Source organism: Phyllostomus hastatus, unplaced genomic scaffold (assembly GCF_019186645.2).
Source record: "Phyllostomus hastatus isolate PE091 unplaced genomic scaffold, TTU_PhHast_1.1 phas_contig_17, whole genome shotgun sequence".
Taxonomy (NCBI): domain Eukaryota; kingdom Metazoa; phylum Chordata; class Mammalia; order Chiroptera; family Phyllostomidae; genus Phyllostomus; species Phyllostomus hastatus.
In genome coordinates, this window is record NW_025333664.1 from 23,477,399 (window position 1) to 23,502,044 (window position 24,646).

Genomic DNA, 24,646 nt, shown 5'->3' on the forward strand with positions numbered 1-24,646 from the left:
GACCGTAAATCAAACCAGTGACCCTTTGGTTTGCAAGCTGGTGCTCGGTCCACTGAGCCACACCAGCCAGGGCATGATGGCCATTTTTAATTGACCACAGCAGCCCAGACTTGTACCCCAATTAATTGAATCACAGGCTCTATAGAATGTGACCCAGGCACCAAGAGTTTTAAAAGCTCTCAGGCAAATCCAACATGTGGCCAATATTGAGTGTTGGGCAAAGGAGGAGGAAGAGAGAAGAAAGCTCCTAGTTAACTCTGCTTGTGGGGGACAGATGGTGGCTCTACTGCAACCTGTGCCATCAGGACTCACTCCTGTGCTGTTCCCCCAGGCACTGCGGATTTCTTGAGACATGTGGCCCCCTCTGTCAGCAGGTCCCTTCCCGCGCCATTGGCTGTCACACAGCTCCCCTCTGATGCATCACAATTTTGCCCCAGGTTCTGCTGGGGTTTTGCAGGGCTGTGGCTCCCACACTCATCTACACTCTGCGCACCACTCAAGGGCTGAGTGGGGAACCCCAGCCGGGTGCTCAGCTGGTCAGAGCATTGTCCAAATACACCAAGGTTGGGGGTTCCACCCCCAGTCAGGGCACATACAGGAAGCAACCAATGAAGACATAAATAAGTGGAACAATAAATCAATGTTCATCTCTCCCTCTCTCCCTCCCCCTCTCTTTCTAAAATAAAAGTAAAAATAAAAGCCTGGGTTGAGAGAGAGGTCTTGATGGGCTGTCCTCCCCCTGCCGTCTCCCATCGGTTCTCCCCTCCCTGTGCAGCCTTAGACAGCTGGACAGGACAGACAGGCCCTCAAAGCAGTGACAGGCCAACTCCCCTTCCATTGTAAGAGCTAAGATTGTGAACTTTTAAGAAAAAACAGAACAGTTCATCTTTGTAACTGTGGGTTAAACAAAGATGTTTTAGATATGATATCAAGAGCACAAGTAATGAAAGAAAAACTTCGACTTCATCAAAATTTTAAAAACTTGTGTTACAAATTATACTATCAAGACAGTGGAAAACCCACAGAATAAGAGAAATACTTGCAAATTTTTTGCAAAAAAAATTTGTCTCTAGTGAGGGACTTATATCCAGAATATACAAAGGATTCTCACAACTCAATAATAAAACATAAATAATCCATTTTTTAAATGGGCGGGGGATTTGAATAGATAACTCTCCAAGGATGATGCACAGATGGCCAATAAACACATGAAAAGAAGCTCAGCATCATTAGTCCCCAGGGAGATGCAAATGAAACCGCAGCTGGCCCACCACTTCACACCCACTAGGCCCGCTCTCATCAAACACGCATCCAGTAAGTGGAGTGATCAGAACACTCACACACTGCTGGCGGCAATGCACAATGGTGCAACTGCTGTGGAAAACAGTTTGAAAGTTCCAAAAAGAAAAAAAGAAAACAAACACGCACACAGAAACTTGTACATGAGCATTCATAGCAACATTTTTCACAAAGCTAAAGAGTGGAACAACCCAAATGTCTATCCATGGATAAATAAAAAGTGGTGTATTCATGTAATGGGAGATTATTCAGCAATGAAAAAAATGAAGTACTAAAAATGTGCTATGAACTAGATGACCCTTGAAATCATGTTAAGGAAAAAAAAACCTAGTCCCAAAAGACCACACGTTGTATAACTCCTTTTATATGAAATATCCAGAACAGACAAGATAGAACTTAGATTACCTGTTGCCTGGGATGGGAGTCCCAATGAGGAGAAATGGGAAGTGACTGCTAATGGTTATAGAGTTATGGGAGGCTATGAAATGTTTCAAAATTCGACTGTGGTGATAGGTGCACAACTCTGTAAATATACAGAAAACATTGAACTGTGTTCCTTAAGTGGGTGAGTTGTATGTTATGCAACTGCATCTGAACAGAGCTGTTTTTAAAAATCAGATGGTCAGAAAAGGCCTCCCCAAGAAAGTGACAGTGACATTCTTTGGCAGGGAAATGAAACGTTTTTATAGTAAAACATATCATGAATACATTTTGAAGCAGAATGCAAAATTCACATACATTTCAATAATAAAACAAGAGACGTTAAAGAACCTTTGGGCCACACGGCTGGTTGCTTCCGGCCAAGGCCGCACAGTCCTGAGGAACCTGGGGGGAAACGCTAGGGAGGGAGCCGTGGGGAGACTGCACACCACAGGCTTCAAGTGGGGAAGTGGAGCCGTTAGGTTTGGGTTTGGGAATAATCAGCATGGAAAAAGGACTCGAGCTCTGGCTGGTATAGCTCAGTGGATTGAGCACGGGCTGCAAACCAAGGGGTCGCCAGTTCGATTCCCAGTCAGGGCATGTGCCTGGGTTGCAGGCCAGGTCCCCAGTAGGGGGCCCGCAAGAGGCAACCACACATTGATGTCTCTCTCCCTCTCTTTCTCCCTCCCTTCCGCTCTCTAAAAATAAATAAATAAAATATTTTTTAAAAAAGAAAAGGAAAAGGACTCAAGGGGAGGTGCAGCCTATACTTCCAGGAAGGAAGGGAACATTCTTGACCATTGTACTTGGTGACCAGCCTTTGGGCCTCTTGTCCCCACTTCACAAATGGAAAAACTGAGGCTCACAGGTATCAAGCAATAAAAACACAATAAAACTCCACAATATCTGGTGGCCAGCTGACCTGATGGTGAGGCGGTCTGGTGGGAGACGAGAGATGGGAGGAGAAGGTAGATTCTAGAGATCAGTGAGGATGCTCAGCAGGCCTTGAGGACTGGTCAGCTGTGGGCAGCCAGGGTGAGGGAGAAGTCGAGGGCACTCCCCGTTTTCGGCTTGTACACTTGGCGAATGGAGGAACTGTTCACCGAGTAAATCAGTGGGCGAATGTGGAGCCATTTGTTCAGGTAAGGAACGTTGCTGGGGAGAAGGAATGGTGTGTTTGGCTGGATTTGAGGCATCTGTGTGACCTCTCGTGGGGCAGGGGTTGGGGGGCAGGGGCTCCCCAGTTAGGTGTATTGGCTGGGGGGCAAAAACAGGTCTGTAATAGCAATGGAGAAGGTGGGAGAGCAGGGGTCCTAAACTCACATGTCTTCAGTGGCCTTGCAGATGGCACCCCATGAGAGCAGCAGGCCAGTGGGTGTCACCATGGAGAATGAGAGTGCCCTGCCGTCCAGAGTGAGCACCCATTTCTCAGCTCTGGACTGATGCTGCCATGTGGGATGGATAGGGAGCATGGTTAAGAACTTGAAATTGGCCCTGGCTGCAGTGGCTGAGTGGATTAAGCTCCAGCCTGCGAACCAGGGGGTCTCGGATTCTATTCCGGGTCAGGGCACATGCCTGGGTTTCAGTCTGGTCGGGTCCCCAGTGTGGGCGCGGGAGAGGAGGCCAAGCATTGATGTTTCTCTCCCTCTCTTTCTTCCCCCCTTCCCCTCTGTCTAGAATAGATGAATAAAATCTTAAAACACACACACACACACAAACATGAAATTGGAGCCAGACTGCTTGGTTTCAAATCCCACCTCCCTTACAAGTTGCTTTACTTCTCTGAGCCTTGGGTTCCTTCTCTGTAAAACCGAGATAACAGGACCTACCTCACCGGGGCACAGAGTCAGTCTACGGAATGACAGCTATTATTACCACATGAGACTTCAGACCCAGTTGTCAGAGACGCTGCACATCTGTATTGCATGAAATTTCCTGATCCGAAGTCGTTGGCAACTGATTAAAAAATGTATTTAAATAGTCCCAGAACCGAACACAATGCTTGTGGCTGAGGTCTGCGTACAGCTCTTGGGCTGTCAATCCGAGACTCCAGCAGCCGCGGTAAATTAAAGCAGTGAAGGGGTGAGGGCGGTTTTGCCTGGAGAAGAGGGGAAATGAGAGAGGGTGGCCTTGGGTCTCAGAGGTGTGCGATGCCCTTGCAGGGTCCCGGAAAGAGAGGCAGGTGTACAGGAAGGCCCTGAGGAAGCTGATCGGCGTGGAAGCCTCTGGAAGGAGGGGCCGGGTCCGCAGGGGCGGTGGCCGTGGTGTCCGGCGTGAGGACCTTCTAGAACCCGCCACCAAGCCCAGCATCACCGGCAAGTTCAAGGTGCTGGAGCCACCCTTGCTGGGCCATGACCTAAAGCTGGCCCTGTGCTTGACCAACCTCATCTCCCGAGCCCAGCGGGTCCGAGTCAACTTGAGCAGTGCCACCATCTTCTACACCCGCAGGCCGGTGGCAGAGATCCTGCAAGAATCCCACACCCTGCGGCTGGGGCCGGAGGAAGGTAAGAACACCTCCGCGGGGCGGGACCTGGAGGGTTCGGGGCGGGGCTTGACTTCCCACCACCCTACATTCATTCCCAGGAAAGAAGAGGGTATTCCTAGCATGTGCTCAGTGCCTTGCTTCTCGTCTGCTCCAGATGAGTAAACTGAGGCTTAGGGGGCTGAATAATGAGAGTAGTAATAAAAGTACACCATTATCTGGTGGCAAAACTGACCTAACGGTGAGATGATTTATGCTCTATCAAATTAGCATGAGTCTTTACGTGCCGAATGAACACTTGCTGGGAGCCTTTCATAACATAGTGAATATGCATTGTGTTATCTCTCTAAAATCCAGGTGTTCAGCATGAGAGGGGTAGATTAGAAAGAGGTGTCCCAGCCCTGGCTAGTGTGGCTCAGTGGATTGAGTGCCAGCCTGCAATCCAAGGGGTTGTGGGTTGGATTCCTGGTGCCTGGGTAGCACTTGATACATGATTTACTAAATGTATTGTACTTGATTATTCTTTCTCCTTTTCCTCCCCCCCCCCGTTTACATGTCTCTATCACCCTTCCCCACTGACTCCTTTCTCTCTCTTTACCTATCTCTTCACATACCTTCTGAACTCGAAGGATTCAGTTACACAAAGAAATTGTTCCTCTGGTCCAATTTCTGAAGAGCGGAACTTGAGTGTTTTGACAAGGCGTGAAACATGTGAAGGAGGTGCCATTTAATTTTCACAAAAACTAAATCACACTTTATAATGAAGTATTAATTAACATATACTATCTCCTGGCTTTTAGCAATTTTTTCATATTGAAAGCAATAAAGACTCATTAACAATTTAGAGCACACAAGAGAAAGATCACACATGATCCCTGCCACCCACCTACAAATTAACATATTTTCATTCCAAATTTTTAATGCCTGTTTGCATTTTGAAAAACGCAGTTCTAATTATATTGCAAATACTCATTGGTGTCCTACTCTCTTCACTTTACACTGTAATTTAAAATTTTTATAAGCTTTTCATTAACATCATTTTAATAGATGTGTGATCTGTAAATAAATATATAGTGATTTATTTTATCTTTCCCCCTCCTTTGGGTAGTTACCAGCTTATTGCTATTTTAAAATATAAACATCTAAAGTACACATGTTGGTGCAAAAAAATCCTGTTTTTCTCACCTGAATTTTTTATTGCTTTGTTAGAATAGATTCACGAACATGATATTACTGAGCCAAATGGTATGACTATTAAAATACATCGCTTATTTAAATTTATCATCTTTTAATTAGTAGACATTTTTAGCAGCTTTACCCTAACAGCCCCCTCACCACCTCCCATCTTTTCATATTATTAACATCTTGCATTAGTGTGGTACATTTGTTACAACCGATGAGTTAATATTGATATGTTATTTATAACTAAAGTCCATAGTCTACATTAAGGTCCACTATGTTGCATGTTCTATGGTTTTGGCAAATGCATAATGACATGCATCCACCACTAAAATATCATATAGAATAGTTCCACTGCCCTAAAATTCTAGGGTGTTCTGTTTTGCTTTTGTCTTGTTTTCACTAATTCATTCCTCCTTCCCTCTCCTCAGACCCTTGGCAGCCACTGATCTTTTTACTGTCTCCATAGTTTTTCCTTTTTTTTAAGATTTTATTTATTTATTTTTAGAGAGGGAAGGGAGGGAGATAGAGAGAGAGAGAGAGAGAAACATCAATGTGCAGTTTCTGGGGGTTATGGCCTGCAACCCAGACATGTACCCTGGCCTGGAATCGAACCTGCGACACTTTGGTTTGCAGCCCACACTCAATTGAGCTTCGCCAGCCAGGGTGCTAGTTTTGCCTTTTTGAGGACGTCCTACAGTTGGTATCCTACAGCATTTCAAATTGGCTTCTTTCACTTAGGAATATGTATTTAATATTACTCTATGTTTTTGTGTGGCTTGGTAGCTCATTTCTCTTTAGTGCTGAATAATATTCCATTATAAGGCTGTACCACAGTTTATTCATGCATTCACCTTCTGAAAGACATCTTGGAAATGATAAAGAAAACTGCTATAAGCATCTGTGTGCAGGTTTTGTGAGAACAGTTTTCAACTCATTTGGGTAAATACCAAGGAGTATGATTGCTGCATAGTATAAGAGTATGTATAGTTTTCTAAGAAACTGCCAAACTATCTTTCAAAATGTCTGTACCATTTTATATTTCCACCAGCAATAAACGAGAGCTCCTGTTGCTCTACATCCTCTCCCATTTTTGGTGTTGTCAGCATTTTGGATTTTTGCCATTCTCATAAGTGTGTACTACTATCTCATTGTTTTCATTTGCAATGTCTTAATGGTGTAAGATGTTGAGCATCTTTTCATATGCATCTGTATATCTTCTTGGATGAGGTGTCTGTTCCTATCTTTTGCCCATTTTTTAATTGTGTTGGTCATTTGTTGACTTCAAGGGTTCTCTGCATCTTTGGGGTAGCAGTCCTTTATCAGATTGATCTTTTGCAAATACTGTTTCCAAGTCTGTGGCCTGTCTTCTCATTTTCTTGACAATGTCTTTCACAAGGCAGAAGTTTCTAATTTTAATGAAGTACAACTTGTCAATTTTTTTCTTTCATGGATTGTGCCTGTGGTGTTGCATGTAAAAAGTCACCCTATACCTGAGATCTCTAGGTTTTCTCCTACAAGTTTCATAGTTTTACATTTTACATTTAGGCTTATGATCCATTCAAGCTCATTTTTGTAAAGGGTATAAATCTGTGTCTACATTTAATTATGCTTGTTTATTTATTTGTATTTGGATGTCCAATTATTCCAGTATTATTTGTTTTTAAAATCTATCATTTCTGCAGTTATTTCCTTTGCTCCTTCGTCAAAGATCCATTGACTGTATTTGTATTCTGGGCTCTGTGTTTTGTGTATTTGTCTATTCTTTCACCAATACCGCACTGTTATGACTTCTAGTAGCTTTTAGCAAGCCTTGAAGTCAGGTAATGTCCTTCCTCTGATCTTCTCCTTCAATACTGTGTTGGTGGTTCTGGGTCTTTTGCCTCTCCACATAAACTTTAGAATCAGTTTTTCACTATCCGTGAACTAACTTGCTGGGACTTCGATAGGGTTGCCTTAAATAGAGGTCGAGGCAGGAAGAACTGATAACACTGAGCCTTCCTGTGCATGAACATGGAATGCCTCTCCTTTTATTTAGTTCTTTGATTTGTTTCATCCGAGTTTTGTTGCTTTCCTCATATAGATCTTGTACATATTTTGTTAGATCAATGCCTAAGTATTTCATTTTGGCGGCGCTAATGTAAATGGCATTGTGTTTTTAATTTCAAATCTCACTTCACTGCTGGTGTATAGGAAAGTGATTGGCTTCTGTATATTAATTGTGTATCCTGTGACCTTGCTGTAATCACGTATTACTTCTAGGATTTTTTGTTGTTGTTTTTTCAGATCTTGTACATAGATGTCATGTCATCTGTGAATACAGAGTTCTGTTGCTTCCTTCCCAATCTGTGTACTTTTATTTCTTTTCTTGTCTTACTGTCTTAGCTAAAACCTTCAGTACAATGTTTAAAAGGAGTGATGAGAGGAGACATCCTTGCCTTGTTCCCAATCTTACTGGGGAAGCTTTGAGCTTCTCATCATAAGGTATGTTGTTAGCTGTAGGTTTTCTGTAAATGCTCCTAATCAAAGTTCTCAGGAAACAGTGAGTGTGAGCCAAGTTCAAGCCCTTTAAGGACCTTTTCCACAGGGTTAAAACTCAGATGCCCTCAAGGGCAGGAAGGCAACAGAAATAAAGAAAGCAGTGGCAAGGGAGCGGTAGAGGGTGGTAGGGCCTGGAACAAACTAAACTTTGTCCGAGTGTGACTGGCAGTCAGACATGGGCTGTGGTGATCCCTACTGACAGGAAGAGAATACACAGGCAGGGTGTTAGTGGCTGCTGAGAGAGACAGAGATGGCCAGGCCCAGAGGAGCTCAGAAGGTAGGGGGCACAAGATCACCGGGTGGGGGTATCAGTGAAGGTTTTTCATAACTGGTGGGGCTGGTTGGGATTGGGCCTTGATGGGGAGGGAGGATTTGGAAAACTGGGAAGAAATTGGCCTGCTCCCTGGATTGGAAGCTTGAGACAGGTCTTTGGCCTCCCTCTTTTCTGCACCTAGCACATGGTATGTGCTCAGCACACAGTGAGTGAATTCCTGATGAGATGAATGATTGATGAACTGAGAGATTTCCATCTGGCCAATAAGGAAAAGTTTAAACACATCTCCAGGAGCTCTTGGAGAGACAACCTGTTGTCATGGTAGCTGACTGGCCTGAATTCGAATCCCATCTCATTTAGTTCCTTAATTTACTTGCCAGGTGACACTAGGTGAGAAATTGCCCTCCCTGAGCCTTAGGTTTCTGCATCTGTGAACTGACAATGATAATGCCTGCCTCAGTTGGTTGCAAGGACCAGAAAGAGTGTAACTATGAATTGAAACTTCCCTTCCTCTTTCTGGGTTCTTTTGAAGAAGAACATTGGGTCCCCAACTCCCACCTCTGCTTTGTCTTCCAGAGAAAAAGATCCCAATCACAATATCTTACTCTCAATATAAGGAAGACCTGACAGAGGACAAGAAGATCCTCTTGGCTGCCATGTGCCTGGTCAGCAAAGGAGAGAAACTCCTGGTAGAAAAGGACATTACTCTGGAGGACTTCATCACCATCAAGGTGACTCCTGTCTGCATCCTGCATCCACCACCCTGTTCCTAGCAGAGCTGAGGGAGGGAATCAGGGTCTGGGGGCTTGTGCTTTTAGCTCCAGCTTCAGCTTTCAAGGGTGGGAGAATTGGCATGGATGTGGGGGCAGGGCAGTGGGAATAATGATGGAGCTTGGTACCTGGGTATATGAAAGCAAGGGGTAGACATGGTTTTGCCCCATCCTCCTACCCAGCCAGGACCGTGGGTTTTCCTGGAGGAATGGAATGATTTATGGGTATTTCCCCTCCAGGTGCTGGGCCCAGCCATGGTGGGGGTGGCAGTTGTAGTGGAAGTGGTGGTGGTAAACCCCCTCCTGGAGAGAGTGGACGACTGTAAGCTGATAGTGGAGGGCAGTGGCCTTCTCCAGGGACAGCAGAGCATTGAGTAAGTGCCAGCTTGGGGGTGCTGGAAGTGGGGGGTGTGGCTGCCTTGTTATAAGATGGGCCATAGAGAAGCTGCAGGTGAGGCAGTGCAGGAGAGATTCTGGACCCCCAGGAATTAGCCCACTGCCTAAACACAGCAGCCTTCATTCATTTATTCTTTCCTTCATTCATTTAATCATGAGCTTAATTATGTAACTCATCCACTCACTATTCACTTACTCATATTTTCATTGGTTTATACACTTACTTATGTATTAACTCACTTTTATTCATTTTCTCTCTTTTACTCACTCATTCACTCACTCTTCCATGTTTTTACTCATTCACGCACTTATCCATTTATACCCGGCTGAGTTGTGACTGGTTCATTCATCCACTCATTCTTTCTTTAACCTGCTCACTCCTTTACACGTTCACTCACTCATCCATTTATGTACTCACTGTCTCATTCACACATGTTCCATTTATTTACACTCATTTATTTACTTATTCATTCCCAATGATTCATGCACTCACTCATTCTTTCATTCATTCACTCACTCATTCGTATGGTCCTGACCATACTGACCTGTGCCCTGAGCAACATGTCAACTGTTGGGAACACCAAGATGAAAACATGAGATTCTTCCTTGAGAAGGGCTTTCAGAGACATGTGGCTTTTTAAATGAAGACAGTGTGATTTATGCAGACACATGGGTCCTCAAGGTCTGGGGAATCAGGGGCAGCCCTTGTGGGGGATGAGGTGGGACTATGGTGAAGGCACAGTAGAGCTGATATTTAATCTAGACCTTAAATGATTAATTCAGGAGATTTTGAGTATCAAGAAGGATGGAGGGCTTCCCAGTTAGAAGTCTCCTTGGCTGGTGTAGTCAGAGAAGGTCTCCTGGAGAAGATAAACTTGATCTTGGCCTTGGGTCTGATTTAAATGGGAAGGAGATCCTAGGTGGGAAGAACAGTGATGAAAAAAATCCCCAACAGAAGAAGCATAAGCTATGTTCAGGGCATAGGGAGGAGAATAGCCTGGCTGTCTGGGAAGGGAAGATTAAGTTGTAAGTATATTAGTGAGCCTATTAAGTTGGAGGCTTGAATGTCAAGCCACAGGATGTGACCTTGATCTTGAGAGTTCTGGAGAGCCATGGCTGGCAGGCCAGGCTCAGGAATGAGAGAGCACTGATGGTCTGCCTTTCTCCTTTCCCCTTTCCCCAGTGTGCCCAATCTAGAGCCCCAGGAGAGGGCCTTGGTCCAGTTCAACATCACCCCCTCCAAGAGTGGTTCAAGGCAGCTACAGGTGGACCTTGTCAGCTCCCACTTCTCGGACATCAAGGGCTTTGTGAACATCCATGTGGCCAAAGCCAAGTGATGGGCAAGAAGATGAGAGGAGAGGAGATGGCTCTCATTCCTCTCCTGCCCACCTCTTTGCCCCTGCCTTATGGGAGCCAGGAGCCCTGGGTTCCAGTCCTGCTTCAGCTTCTGCCCCACTCTGTGAACTTGGGCAAGTCCCTTCCCTGCTTAGGCCTTCGTTTCCCTATCTGTAAAATGAGATGTTAAACTCAGTAATCCTTAAACTTTTTGACAATGAAGGATTATGTAGGAAGCCTTTACCACTTTCATCTCATCACCCTTGTTGCTGGAAGGCTGACAGATGGAGCATCAGAGTAACCCCAACCAACCCAGCACTGCCACCACCTGCCAGCCAGGTCACCACCACCCTGGCTACCCCTGGGCTCTTGTTGCTTCTCTCTCAGCTCGTCAGTGCTCTCACCACATCCAGACCCAAGCAGCTCCTCCTGGCTCCTACAGAGAACCCAAAAGTTTTCCAGCTGAAACCTAAACATTCCTCAACACTTCCATTTTACATAAAATGAAGAGCCTTGACTATGGATTTGTGCTTGCCATTTACACCATCTAAGTTTTAACCCAAAGTCATGTTCCTGAAGAGCATTAGACTTGAAGATTGGAGATTGGAGATTTCCCCTCAGTGGAGATCCAAGCTTAGCATCTGAGGGGCTACATCTGCCTGGAAGAAGCTGAAGACAGAGGAGGAGCCATCAAGACTGGATCACACTTGGATGTGCAGCCCCAAATCTGATCTAGTTATGGTCATCAGTGATCTCACACGATCAGCACAGTGTTGATTTACTTCTCTGGAGCTGACTTTGTGTTGACTTGGCAGAACAGCCCCGGCAGCTTACACTACTCACAACCACACTGTGAATGTCTAACAGGACCGAGACCCCTGGGATGAGGACCAGAGTAGAGGCCCCCGGGCTCTGAAGATAACTGTGTCAGACATGAAAATCAGCTCCAAAGTGTTCCAGACAGCCAAAGGAATGACAACTAATCATATAATTGGGGAATAGAGTGAAGGAATGAAATGGAGCCATGATAGTAAAGCTACTAAATTATTAAAATTAAGGGGCCTGAAGCATGAGAAAACAATTCCATGCTTGTTTTCATTGATTCTGGGAACTTAAGCTTTTGGACTTTCCAGTCCTGCATCAGTACCTGGACGCACATCAGGTCGTTGTGCATCAGTGCCTTCAGACCCTCGGGTGACCATCTGAACAACCTCAGGGAGAGATTGTCTCATTGTCAAATCACCAGACAGCTGAAGATTACCACCTCAGACCACCCCAGGGTCTAAGAATACAGGACTGATTCTTCTCAAGAATGTACTTTTCACTATCAGAACCCTCAGCTATTTTTCTCCTTCAGAACATTCCGAATGTTCTGAGTTGTGTTTCTAGTTTGCAAATCCTGAGACCCTTGAATAAATCTTTGTTATTTTATTTCTAGTCAAAGCCTCCTGACTTTTTTGAGCATGCTTGACATAACTTAAGTAATCTGAACAACTGCAACAAAGCAGGCCTCTCTGCAGTGCGACACCTCCCAGATGAAACCTCAAGTGGCAACAATTTATGTCATGGGTCCTTGCAAAAAGGGGGCCAGGCAAACACATGGAGGGGGTTCGATGGATGAGCCTTGTGGCCAAGGCCTCAGTGACGGCATTTCTCTGATTACCCCACACAGCATGGGGACAGCTAAGAGAACCCAGAGGAGTGGATGCACTTAATAAGTCAGATGCTTGAGCTGCCTCAGCTCCAGGACCCACTTTCCAAACCTAGATTTTGGATGCTGATCCTCTAAAAGAAGGGCAGCTGGAGGTTCAGAGCAGGCAGGGTTGAGCAGCGGGAAGGGGCACTGGGGACTGAAGACAACAGGAGGTGATCTCCCTCTCTTCCTACAAAAGACAATCTTTTCAGCAGGGAGACTGAGATGGTCTCCCCTGTGGTGGTCCCAGACACCTCATTCTTCCAGCAAACGCCAATTGCCCATCTTCTTCAAGCTCAGCAGTTGCAGGTTAAGCTCACCAGGAAGCTGACTCTGAGATGGAGGTTAGGGTGCAGGAGGTTGATTGAGAAGTGGCCTGGGGATCAACCCCAACCTCAGACTAAGTTCTTGCCCCAGGCTAAGCTCTCATCCCAACCTCAGACTAAGTCCTGTCTGCAGACCAAGCCCTCATCCTGGCTGCAGGCTAAGTCCAGAACCGAGACTGAGCTCTAATCCTGATCTTTGATTGAGCCCAGAACCCAGGCTATGCCCTGATCCCAAAAATAACCTGATCTGGGTCTGAGCTCTGACCCCACACTGAGCCCTGATCAGCCTTACTCTGACTCCTGACCTCAGTCGGACCCCAGCCAGACCTGGCTCTAGGCCTTGGCTTGCATTTCTCACCCACATCTAAGCTTCTCAAATGGGGAGCCACACACCCCCTGGTGTACTTGATGTCACTGGGTAAACACAACCTCTCGTGCTGGACCAGGGTTTCGAACTCACCTTTGAGGTCGTAGGGCAGAAACATTTGCAAAGTGTGGTAAGCTGACCCCTGGGTTGTTCAGCTTTGTCCCGCTGTGGGAGTCTACATTCACAGCCCAGGTCTCCAGGAATAAATATAAAAGCTGGATCTGACCAGGGCCCTCTCCACCACGCATGTGCACTCATGTTTTCCATAAGCAAAAGGCACTCAGCCACACACCTGCCACCAGAACAGGAGGCGATATCCCATACAGAGTAAAGGACGCTCTTGTCAGCAGGGAGACTCCACATGTCATCAGAGATGGTCTCCCCTTGCAGTGGCCCCACACTCCGCTTCCTTTCAGCAAACACCGACTGCCCATCTTCCTCAAGCTCAGCTGTCGCAGGTTGAAGTTCTCAGGAATCTGATTCTGAGATGAAGTTCAGGGTGCAGGACCTTTACAGAGGAATGGCCTAGGGATCAACACCAGAGGAAGCTGTGGAGCAGGGAGAGGGAGGAATCAAACCGTAATGCAGACAGTGACAGCCTTGGCCCACCTCACGGGCAGTTCTGGAGCTAGAATGACCCAACAGAATCATCAAAGATTGAGCTGATATGGCCGGACCTGTCTGTGCTTGCATATGTCACTGATTTGCCCCAGAAGGGGCTTGACTTTGGGCAAGGTGGCTCTCTGCAGTAAGTCCATCCCGGAAGCTGCTGGCAGCTGAGGGTCGCCTGCTGGAAGCAGTCCTAGCATTTGGGGCAGCAAGCCTTCCATTGAAGGAAGGTCTGGGCAGTGCATCCTCACGTCCACCACCCAGCATTCCGTTCAACCCAAGGACTGAACAGCAACATTACGAATTCCCTGTGCTCATGGGAATTCCCTTCCTGCTGGTGCAGACAGGTATTCAGTCACAATATTTTAAAAGCTACAGAAAGTAAAATGAGAAATAAAAGTAAACAAATTCATGAATAAACAAGCAAATTAAATGTAGCGATACGTGCCCCCAAAAAGGAAATAAAACTGACCGCCACTCAGCATTCTACAGGTGTATTACTTCAACACACTGGCAGTGGCTGCTTTGAGGTCTTTGCTGAGTCTAACATCCGGGCCCCTCAGAGATTGTGCACCGACTGCCTTTTTTTTGAAAGTGAGAATTTTTAATTACTTTATTAAATATTATATTTGTTTTAAAGGCTTTAACCATCCATTACCATCATGATACAATATGTGTGTGTGTAAATAAAAATACCCATTGAAAATGTGGTAAGAGGCATAACTGTGCTTTGAAATATGCAGCCTGAAATATGGTTTGATCTAAAGAGGCCAACTGATGAGAAGTGCAACAAAACAGCATGTTTTCATAAGAACCCAGCACAGATTCTGGAATGATTGCTGCATGCATGTACCCAGCCACGTTAGACTTCTCCTTCAGTTTTGGGGTTTTTTTTAAGATTTTATTTATTTTTTAGAGAGAGGGTAAGGGAGGGAGAGAGGGAGAAAGAGAGGGAAGGGAAACATCAGTGTGTGAGATTGGTTGTCACCTCTCACGCGCCCCCTGTCGGGCAGTAACCCCAGCCTGCGCCCTGATCTAGAACCGAACCCGAGGCCTTTCTGTTTGCAGGCCAGTGCCCAACCCACGGAGCCACTCCAGCCGGGGCTCCCCTTCCGTTTTGACTGGACTAATGTGTCCTCCTTAAGATCAATTCTAATGTTCATCTGAACAGTGTCTTGCTTCAGTGTGGGTAAGCTCTGCTCATGTTCGCCAAAGGAGCACCTCAGTCATACTGCTACCCTTTCTCTTCCATTTCTTGCTTTACCTTTTTCCAGTTCTGGGGTAACCTCAGGACAGCAGCCTGGCCCTTGCCCTTTCCTTGCCAGCATCGCTCCCTGGGCTCAGTCAGGAGAGCTCCAGGTGCATGATATCCTGGAGCCAGGGGCTCAGGCTGGTTGCTGCTGTACTTTTCTTGGCTGCTGACCTTTTCCAGAGTCCTACTACTTCCATTACGGAATTTGTCCAGAGGTCTGTTGGTCTCCTTTAGAGCAGGTTCAGTCCCACTTTTGTGCTGGCGCATTGCGTCAACACGGATTCTCCAGTCTCTGCTGTCTGTCCTGTCAGTGACCTTCAGCTGTGGTGGCCCACGCTCCACTTCTGGGCTCCACTCTGCAGCATCTGCTGTGGGCTCTGACACATCTTTGTGTTTGGTGTGTCTGTTCACATTTAAGCGATATGTCTGGACTTTTGAAATGTTAAGATGAACCGAGTTTTCTTCATTATCTCTCCTTCCTCAAATTCTTCGTCCACTTTATTTCATGTTAATTCCGCATCCTCTGGAACAGTTTATTCTTCTAATTTTTCTGTTGGGTAGACTAGGGAGTGAACTAAGGCAGGGAGGAGGAGGGAGGCACGTCTTACCCGTTGACTCAGCAGTGCTGAGCCTGGTCCGATAAGATCGCCGGGTGTTCCGAACATCACGAGCAGGGATGGGACAGGAGGAGGGGAGTCCTTGAGGCTCCGTACTGGGAAAGGGAGCCTCTGCAGCAATTTCACTAAGACGAGAGCCTTTACTAGCTGAGAAAGAAAGCCTTTAGCTGTACATTATTCCCAAGGTTTAGGGGGGAAGGAGGAGGAACCTAGGAGCTAACTAAGGTAGATAACTGCTGAACCCAAATAGTCAGCTCACCCAGATTGGCTAAGTGTCCACTTGCAGCCTCGGCTCAAGTCTAGAGAACAAACTTACAAACAACTTTTTCCTCTATACGTGGGGCATTCAGATTGGCTAGGTGCCGCTTGCGGCTTCGTGCTCCTAAGTGTTTCATAAATAAAGTTGCTGTCTCATTTCTATTACACGTGTTGTCTCTTGCTTGAATTCATCTCTTGCAAGCAAGGCAAGAACCGAAGAACAAGCTGGGGGGTGGGCCCTCTGACTCGGATCTCTCCCCGGTAACACCACCACTAGGTATGCTGGTCTTTTCCAGGTAAAACCAATATGTTTTAATGCTTCTTCAGCTAAGCAGTCGAGACCATAGCACACGTGCCCTCCATAACCTGACTCAGTTTGAAGGAGGAAATCTGCAGTTCTCCCAAATGCTGGAAGCTCAGGTAATACATTAGGAATTGCTGCATCCAGGTCATCACATTCCCAAAGCTGCTCAAAGGGGCCTCCTGCTTTGTTCATCAACTAAGTAGCAAAAGTGCAAATCACATAGAACTGCTGTTCACCAGGGTTGGTAGGCAGCGCAAACTAATGTCTGCACGGGAGCTGTAGGTTGTCCTTCCAGAGGAGTTCCTCCTCCTAGTGGAGCAACTTCAGCTTCTCCACCACAAACATGTGCTAGACTGTGCCGGGCTCTGCTTCAGGACCCCCTCCCTGGCCCCTTCACCACAGGACCCAGACACCCCCTCCTCTGAACCCAAGGGCATGACCACTGCCCCAGTGGCCACAGAACAGATGGGGAGAGCCTGGCGTGGGCTCCGGCCCACAGATTTTGGCAGCCTGCATTGCTGCGGCAGAGACTGCTGCTGCCGGTGACCAGGCAACCGCCAGGCAACCTGTCACCGGGGAAACGGACTGCTTTCTTTCTGCTTTGTGTTTGTGTGTTCCACTTTATGTTGAAGACTGAACATTTTATATCCTATATCGTTGCAACACTGAATTCTAATCCCCCCAGGAGGAGGAATTGTTATTGCTGTTTGTTACTTTGTTTGGATTGCTGGATTTGTTATTGCTGGATTTGCTTGCCTGGATTAGTTCTATGGAGTCTATTTCCCTGGCATCCTTGTGGTATCTGCTTTGGGGGTTTTGTTTGTTTGATTGTTTTTTGATTCTTGTTTTTAATTTTAAGCCTGATTTCCTAGAGGTCACCCCTGGGTTAGCATGTGATTAGTCAGAGGTAGTGCCAAAGTACCTTCAGGCAGTATGGCTTCCATCTCTTGCTGATGGGTCTGTGGGTAGGTTCAGGAATGCATTCAAAGTTCAGACAACTTACAAAGTAGGACTCACCTTTAACCTTCTGTGTTTACAAGACCTCACGTTCGGCCAGAGAAGAAGAGCTGGCTGGTGTCCTCTCTGGTCTCTCCTTCCGTGTTCTCAGCCTCGGGCACGAGCGCAGCCCTCCAGACCACCAGAGAGAAGTGGGACCTTATCCAGACCCACTTCCCAGACCTCCCTTGTTAAGTTTCCAGCTGCCCCACCTGTCTTTTGCTTCCCCAGGTCAGTATGGAGACCCTAGGCTAGCCATGCCAGTGGCCTTCTCTGATTGTCACCGATACACTGATATTGCTATTGTTTTTGCCATCACCCCTGTGCTACCAAACTCAAGAGGCAGGCCACTTGGGGTGCTCTATTCGAGAACAAGACGTGGTTGTTGCAAGGTAGCTTTATTCACGTGCAGCAAGTCAAGGACACAGGGCATTCTGATCCAAAGCTCTGACTCCCGGAAAGGAGGCTTAGCCACTGCTCATATACACTATTTGGTTAATTATACATTGATTTCTTCTTTGCAGTTGGTGACATTTATCCTGTTGGGTTCCTGTCAAACTCATCCTGTTTATAGCTGGTCTGCAAAATACTGTGCTACATTTTAACATTTGGCAAGAATAACATTTAGTAATAACATTTAGAATTGCCCAGACCTTGGAGACCTGTGTGCTACCTAACACCTGAGCACCTAATCTTTTGCACTCGTCTCTGATAAAGTCAGTCCAGGCATCAGCAGAGCCGCGTCCCGACAGCAGCCTTGCCCTGGCAGAACTACAGAGGTGGGGGGAGAGGGGTGACTCTCTAGGCTGATGTGCCACGGATCTCCACAGTTCTTAGTTTTCTTAAATAAATGAGTCTCGGTTTGTTGTGTCTAACTTAATCCATGCCCGGATGAATACCTCATTCCTGTCCCCTCCCACCGTAAATAGAAACTCCTTCCTTCCAGCTGTCAAAGACAAAAACCTTGAGATTATTCTTGATGCTAGTTTTTCTCCCACCTCATTAAGTCCAACTGCAGATCCTGTCAGTTCTACCTTCAGAAGATCCCCAGAGTCCATCTGCCTCTCAGCGCCACCACTCCCCACACCCACTCCCCCACTGCCTTTTGCTTGGACTATTACAGTAGCCTCCTCGCTGGCCTCCCTCCTCCTCCTCCTTCTTCCTTCTCCCCTCTGTCCCTGCTCCTCTAAGCAACCAGAAGGCATCTTGGAAAGTCTGAGTCACGTCATGTCATTCTCGTGCTCAAATCCCCTCCGTGGGCAGGCACTCCATGTCACTCAGAGCAAAAGCAAGTGTCCTTCAGGGCCCCCTAGCTGCCTGCCATCCCCTTTCTTCCCCACTTATGAGAGCCAGAGTGGCGGTCTCAGTCAGGGCTATTCACGAGACAGACACCGTGTGGTAATTAATCTGCACGGAGCAAGTTTAATATAAAGAATTATTGACTGTGATGAGGGGTTGGAGTAATGCGCCGTTTGCTAGTAAGACATCGAGAGAACTCCGAAGAAGGTTCCTACCTATGTGAAGGTTCCTACCAAATAGTGTGTATGAGCAGTGGCTAAACCTACGGGAAGGTTTCACGTTTAGGGAGCAGCTACTACTCCTGGGGCTGAGACAGAGAGCCCCGGGAAGAGCCCACTCCCCACTCCCAGGCATGGCTGACAGACAGGCCTTGCTGGCGAGGGTGCGCTGTGCCTCGAAGGAAGGACGGAGCAGTCACTGTGGTGTCTCAGCAGTGGAAGTCGCTGGAAATGTACCCTCTAGATTGCCAGGGAAAGCTATTCATGGCGAGGCATCTCCCCAGAGGAATCCTGTCACCAAAACCACCCAAGATGGATGTGTGGGAGGGGCGCCACTGGTCTCTGGGTGCTGATGGCACTGAGCATTGTGGGACCGGGTGCTAAGACGGCCATGTCCCCTGCAGAAGCCCCCAGGGCTGCAGAGACCATGCAGCAGTGCAGGCTGCAGAAGCTTACTGAGAGCACACTGGAACCAGGAAAGAAACCCTTCTCTTCTGCGATGTCTCTCCCACGCCCTCTACAGACAAATTTTAACATTGTGCCACGGGACAAAAAGTATTTTGAGTGGAGCTACAGAGCAGGTACAGAAGGGTGGGTTTGGAGCTGAGATGCAACAAGTGGGTACTTGGCACTGTGACTAGATTTTCCCTGAAAAGTGAAGTATGATCCCACCTCAGTGCCTTTGCAATTGCTGTGCCCTCTGCCTGGAATTCTTTTCCTCCATCCCCAATCATGTCTACATGGCTTGAAACAGTACATTTCTACTCAAATTGCTCTTTATCATGGGGTCCTTTTCTGACTGCTCTAACTAAATAACACTCAGAGCACTTTGCATCTCCCTCTTCCCTATTTGCTTTTATCTACAGCAATTATTAGTATTTAATATAATTTATTTACATGTTAATTATTTGTTGTCCATCTCCCCCTTCTAGAATGTAAGCTCATCAAACAGAGAATTTTATTTTGTGTACTCTTGTATACCCAGCAGAGTTGAGTAACACACCTGGCTGGTGTGGCTCAGTAGATTGAGTGTGGGCCTGTAAACCAAAGGGTCACAGGTTCAATTCCCAGTCAGGGCACATGCCTGGGTTGTGGGTCAGATCCCCCGTAGGGGATGCATGAAAGGCAACCACACATCAATGTTTCACTCCCCCTCTCTCTCCCTCCTTCCCCCTCTCTCTAAAAATAAATAAATAAAATCTTTAAAAAAAAAAAACAGTGCCTAGTACATAGTATAAATCAACTGAATGAATAAAGAAAGAGAAGGGAAACACCAGCCAGAGTCTCATCACCTAGACATTGCCACAGTTGGCATGATGGTAAATTTCCTTTTTGATTTTCCCCAATGAGGGTTTTTAAAATTTTTATAGGGCTTCGCATACATACAGAAATGTATTAATATCAAAAGAGAGCAGCTTGCTGAATTTTTACAAGCTGAACTGACTGGGTAATCAGCACTGACCAAGAAATAGAACATTACCAATAACCTAAAAACTCCCTTTGTGCCCACGCCCAAGAAAACCACTATGCCAAATAGTAAGTCAGTTTGCGTGCTTTGTGAATGGAATCGCACAGCACGTATCCTGTGTCTGGTCTTGGGCTCCGTCACTTGATGTTCTGTGGAGAAGACTCACCCCCACTGTGTTACTGTAGATCTCTCATGCTGTTGGGTGTCCAGTGTCCAGTGTTCCAGTGTGGACATGCTGTTTGTCCACTTTACTGTTGATGAACATCTGGGGAGTTTCTGGTCCGGAGCAATTCTGAGTCAAATGCTGTATATGTGTCTGTGCATGTCCATTTGTGAACATACATCAGCATTTGTTAGGCATATATCTAGATGTGGAGTTGCTGGGTCACAGGACGTGCACATGTCCAGCGTCACCAGCCACCCTCCCTACCCCACTGCCCAGGGCTGTCCTCTTTCCTTCACCTCAGCTGACATACATGTGTGAAGTCCCCAGGGCACTTGGTGCGTGGCCCTCAGTATGAGGCGTTCTAGCAGTGGGCATGTATGTACTTTCTTTGACCCCATACAAAACACTAAACCTGGTCACTGAGAAGAAGCACAGACAAACACGCCAGATTACATGTGAGACTGGCCCAAATCCACACCTATAGATATCACTCCAGAAAAATTTGTATTCTAAAGTTATACTCAAAAGAAAAAATTCTCTTCACAAAGTTAGAGTTGAAAGACTTAGGGACAACAATAATGGCAAATATTCATTGACAGCATCCTCTGTGCCAACCTGACTGTGTACAGTGCTTCATCAGATTGTCAATGCCATGAGTTTCTATCGGCCTGTGATAAAAAGTCTGACTTCATTTTTGTTTGTTTGTTTTACTGTTGACAGTTTTCAAGCCCACGGGAAAGCCTGGGGGCTCCCTCCTGGGCACCTGTGGGAGGTTCAAGCCGCCCAAGCCGGGGCCCTCCTGTCCGGCCCTTGCCACAGCCCTGTGCCCTAAGCACGAGGAAGAGGGCCAGTCACCCCTGGAGCTCCCAAGTGCTCTTCAGACTTGCTGAGGACCCTGCCCTGCTCGCCACAGAAAGCCTCATTATGCCAGTAATTAATCTTTTTCTGCCCCTGACACGTGTCATCCATCCCAGCTGTCCAATCCAAATCTGGTAGAGGAGTCCATCCGCCTCCCACGTGGAAGGAGACACGCGCTCATTTTACAGATGAGGAAACCGGAGCTCGGAAAAGTCATCATTCATTCATTCAACACGTTGAGCGCACAGAGCGATGGAAAAGATGGACAAATCCCTGCCCGCATTAGAGTGCGGGACGTAGTCCACCGAGAAATGAAAGTGAATTGCTTTCAAATATATGAAAACGTGCACCCTCAAAACTAAATCGATACATATTAAAGCAAGATTTTAAAAAATGCATCGGGTCGAACAAGATCTAATGATGTCACAATGCACTGTGCTGGCAAGGATGTGACAAACAGGCACCCGCGTGCTGTTTATGGAGTGACGTGACGCCATTGGAGGGCTGTTCGATACCTCCATTAACATTTTAAATGTGACCTCCTTCTTCCTCAGAAACTCTACCTTTATGAAATTATACATAGCTAAAGAGGGGCAGGGCTCGACGCCTTCTTAAATAATGTGCATTTTATTTCTTCATAGGTCATTATAGAAAATTAGAACAAAACACACAGTCGGGAAGAAAAAACCCAATCTGTAATCCTAACACCCACGCAGAAGCCCGTCTGTCCAGTTTGCTGCTCCCTCTTTCTGACAGCGCAATGCTGCCTCCTAGTGGACTTCTTTGTTTAACTGTGTTCACTATTTCATCATTTCCTATTTTTAAAATGTACTTAATATTTTTTACTAAGTAGTGCACTCACATGGCTCAGTATTTTTTAAGACTATTTTTTTATTTTTAGAGAGAGGGAAAGAGGGGAAAAAGAGAGGGAGAGAAACATCAATGTGCGAGAGAAACATTGATAGGTTGCCTCACACACACACCCAACCAGGATCCTGGTCTACAGTTCAGGTATGTGCCCTGATCAGGAATTGAACCAGTGACCCTGGACGATGGCCACCCTACTGAGCCACACCAGTCCGGGCACGGCTTGATATTTTTAAAGTTCTAAATGGTATATAATGGTAATTCTCCCTTTCATTCGTGTTCCCCTCAAACTAGGTTTTTTTCCCCGTGGGCAACAATACTGGCCAATTCCTTGTATGTATTTTATGCACGCACCAGAATTCAGTAAATGAGTTTCCTTCTTTCTAGTGCCTGCCTTTGAATCATAAATAGGGCTCCTAAAAACTTAGAAAATCCAAAGAAAGCAATATTTCTACACAAAACATTTATTACTGCCTGATTTGTAATCAAGAAAAATCAGGGATAATATGAATTCCCAAAATCAGAATGACTGAGTTGTTACTCTAGCTGGATATACACTAGTAATCATTATGACATGTACTAACATAAAAAACTCTATCCCCCAAATTTTTAACACAACTCACAAAAGAAAATTTATTTTAAATCCCTCCTTTGGAATAAAAACACAATGATATACATCATTTTCAGCTGTCAAACAGAAGAGTAATTTTCTTCTTAATGACAATTATCAATTCTGAGGAGCATGTTATAAAAAGTATAGTTGTATCTGTTTTGTAACAGGGCAAATCAACTTAAGTTTTAAGAAACTTCATTAAAATACATCCTTCCACTCAGAAATTCCTTTCTTAGTGATCTAAACATAGAATAATCTCTATGCAAAAAATGTGGTCATCACCTTATTTGTGGTCATCACTTGTGAGTGAAAAAACTAATCTGAATGTCCAACTACACTGCAGGGGTGTCAAACTCATGTTCTCCGGGGGCCACATCAGCCTCGAGGTTGCCTTCAAAGGGCCCGAATGTAATTTTAGGACTGTATAGATGTAACTACTCCTTAACTAGGGGCAAGGAGCTTGGCACTGCCGCTGGGTAGAACCAAGGTGCCAGGCCGGATAAAACAAGGTGGAAAGCCGTGTTCGGCCCATGGGCCATGTGTTTGCCACCTGTGAACTACAGAGGATTAGTTATGTAAGGAGTGGTATGTTCACTTAGTGAACATGTTTGCAGAGACCTGGGAGATGTTTTTGAAGTTAAAATAAAGTTGAGTATATAGTTAAGATCATTCAATTGAACGTTTGGGGTGTTGGAACTCAGTATTTTCTTTCCATTGTCGTTCTTTTTTTTTTTTAAGATTTTATTTACTTTTAGAGAGAAGGGAAGTAAGGATGCAAGAGAGGGAAACATCAATGTGCGAGAGATACACTGACGAGTTTGCCTCGCATCACCTCTCGCACACCCCCAACTGGGGACCTGGCCCGCAACCCAGACATGTGCCCCGACTGGGAACGGAATTGGTGACCTTTTGGTTCGCAGGCTGGCACTCGATCCACTGAGCCACACCAGCCAGGGCTCCACTCATTCTTTAGTGAGCATTTAGAGAATATTTTTGCCCTGGCTGGTGTGGCTCAGTGGATAATAAAGTATTTTTTAAAGAGTACATAAACGATGAAATAGTGCACACGTGGGTCTGACCGAGCAGAATTCAGACTTAGATCCAGCAGCAAACCTAATGCCTTTACTGTTTTTTCATTTACTCATCACAGCCGCAGACCAATTTACTGACTGAACTAATACTGTAGAATAAGAGCTTATGTGAAAACTGGACTGGAGTCAAGTCTAGAAGTCAGTCAATGCACATCAGCAATCTTCACCCAAACCTCTCAGCTCTAGGGACTTAGGAGTTATCTTAAAGACACAGTGGGAATAATGCCCAGATCCCTGATGGCAGACTTCCCTTTTCTCCTCTTAGTCAGCGGTTCTCCAGAGCAAGTGTGCCTCTTTTCCTGTGCAGGGCTGTATGCACAGAACCGCACACTTCACTGTTTTAATCCATTTTCAGGAAGTTTTGAACATCCAGGACTTTCACTCTGCTCACCACCAGGCATTGTGTCTGCTCCCCCGTTGATTTATGTTTATTTGTGTATTGAGTCCCTGCCTTTCCCCCAGGGCTAGGAGTACAAAACCCTTTTGGGTCACGCCTGGCAGGTGTCACAGATCGGGAGGCCTGGCCGAGGGCTGCCCCAGCCCTGCTTTGCAGTTGGTGCTGTGCAGGGTGCGGGTTCCTGGAGGCTGAGCCGACTACTGACACTGACGACAAGCTGCCGCTGCCACCACACTCACGGGCCCTGGTGTCCTACTCCTCAGCCGCCTCTGCGGGGGAATATCCTTCCCGACGAATAACCTTGGTAAACTCTTTCTGCGAAGAAACTTTTTTAAATTGAGGTCACATTCTATCTTAATCAACCCCTTTAATTTGACCACTAGAACCCAATGTTGTTCAGTTAGTGTTGCACGATTACCAACTCCAGTTCAAAACTTCCTATCACCATATACGCACACCTCATATCCAGAGTCATCACCTCCATTTCCTCCAGCCCCATGCCCTAGCAACTTCTAATCAGCTGTCTCTTTGGTTTTACCTATTCTGTATTA

The 24,646-nt window shown here is 46.1% G+C and overlaps 1 protein-coding gene and 1 pseudogene across 1 annotated transcript in view; one reads left to right on the forward strand and one right to left on the reverse strand.

Annotated features, from left to right (window-relative positions):
* TGM6 (transglutaminase 6) overlaps nt 1–11,170 on the forward strand; it is a 31,091-nt gene extending 19,921 nt beyond the window's left edge. The window contains exons 10-13 of the mRNA XM_045833378.1: nt 3,882–4,223; nt 8,772–8,926; nt 9,206–9,339; nt 10,545–11,170. Coding sequence (XP_045689334.1) covers nt 3,882–4,223; nt 8,772–8,926; nt 9,206–9,339; nt 10,545–10,698 — 785 coding nt within the window. The 3' untranslated portion in view covers nt 10,699–11,170. The remainder of the gene's footprint in view (nt 1–3,881; nt 4,224–8,771; nt 8,927–9,205; nt 9,340–10,544) is intronic.
* Nucleotides 11,171–13,607: 2,437 nt separating this feature from the next.
* On the reverse strand, nt 13,608–17,066 carry LOC123814675 (annotated as a pseudogene).
* Between the last annotated feature and the right edge of the window lie 7,580 nt (nt 17,067–24,646).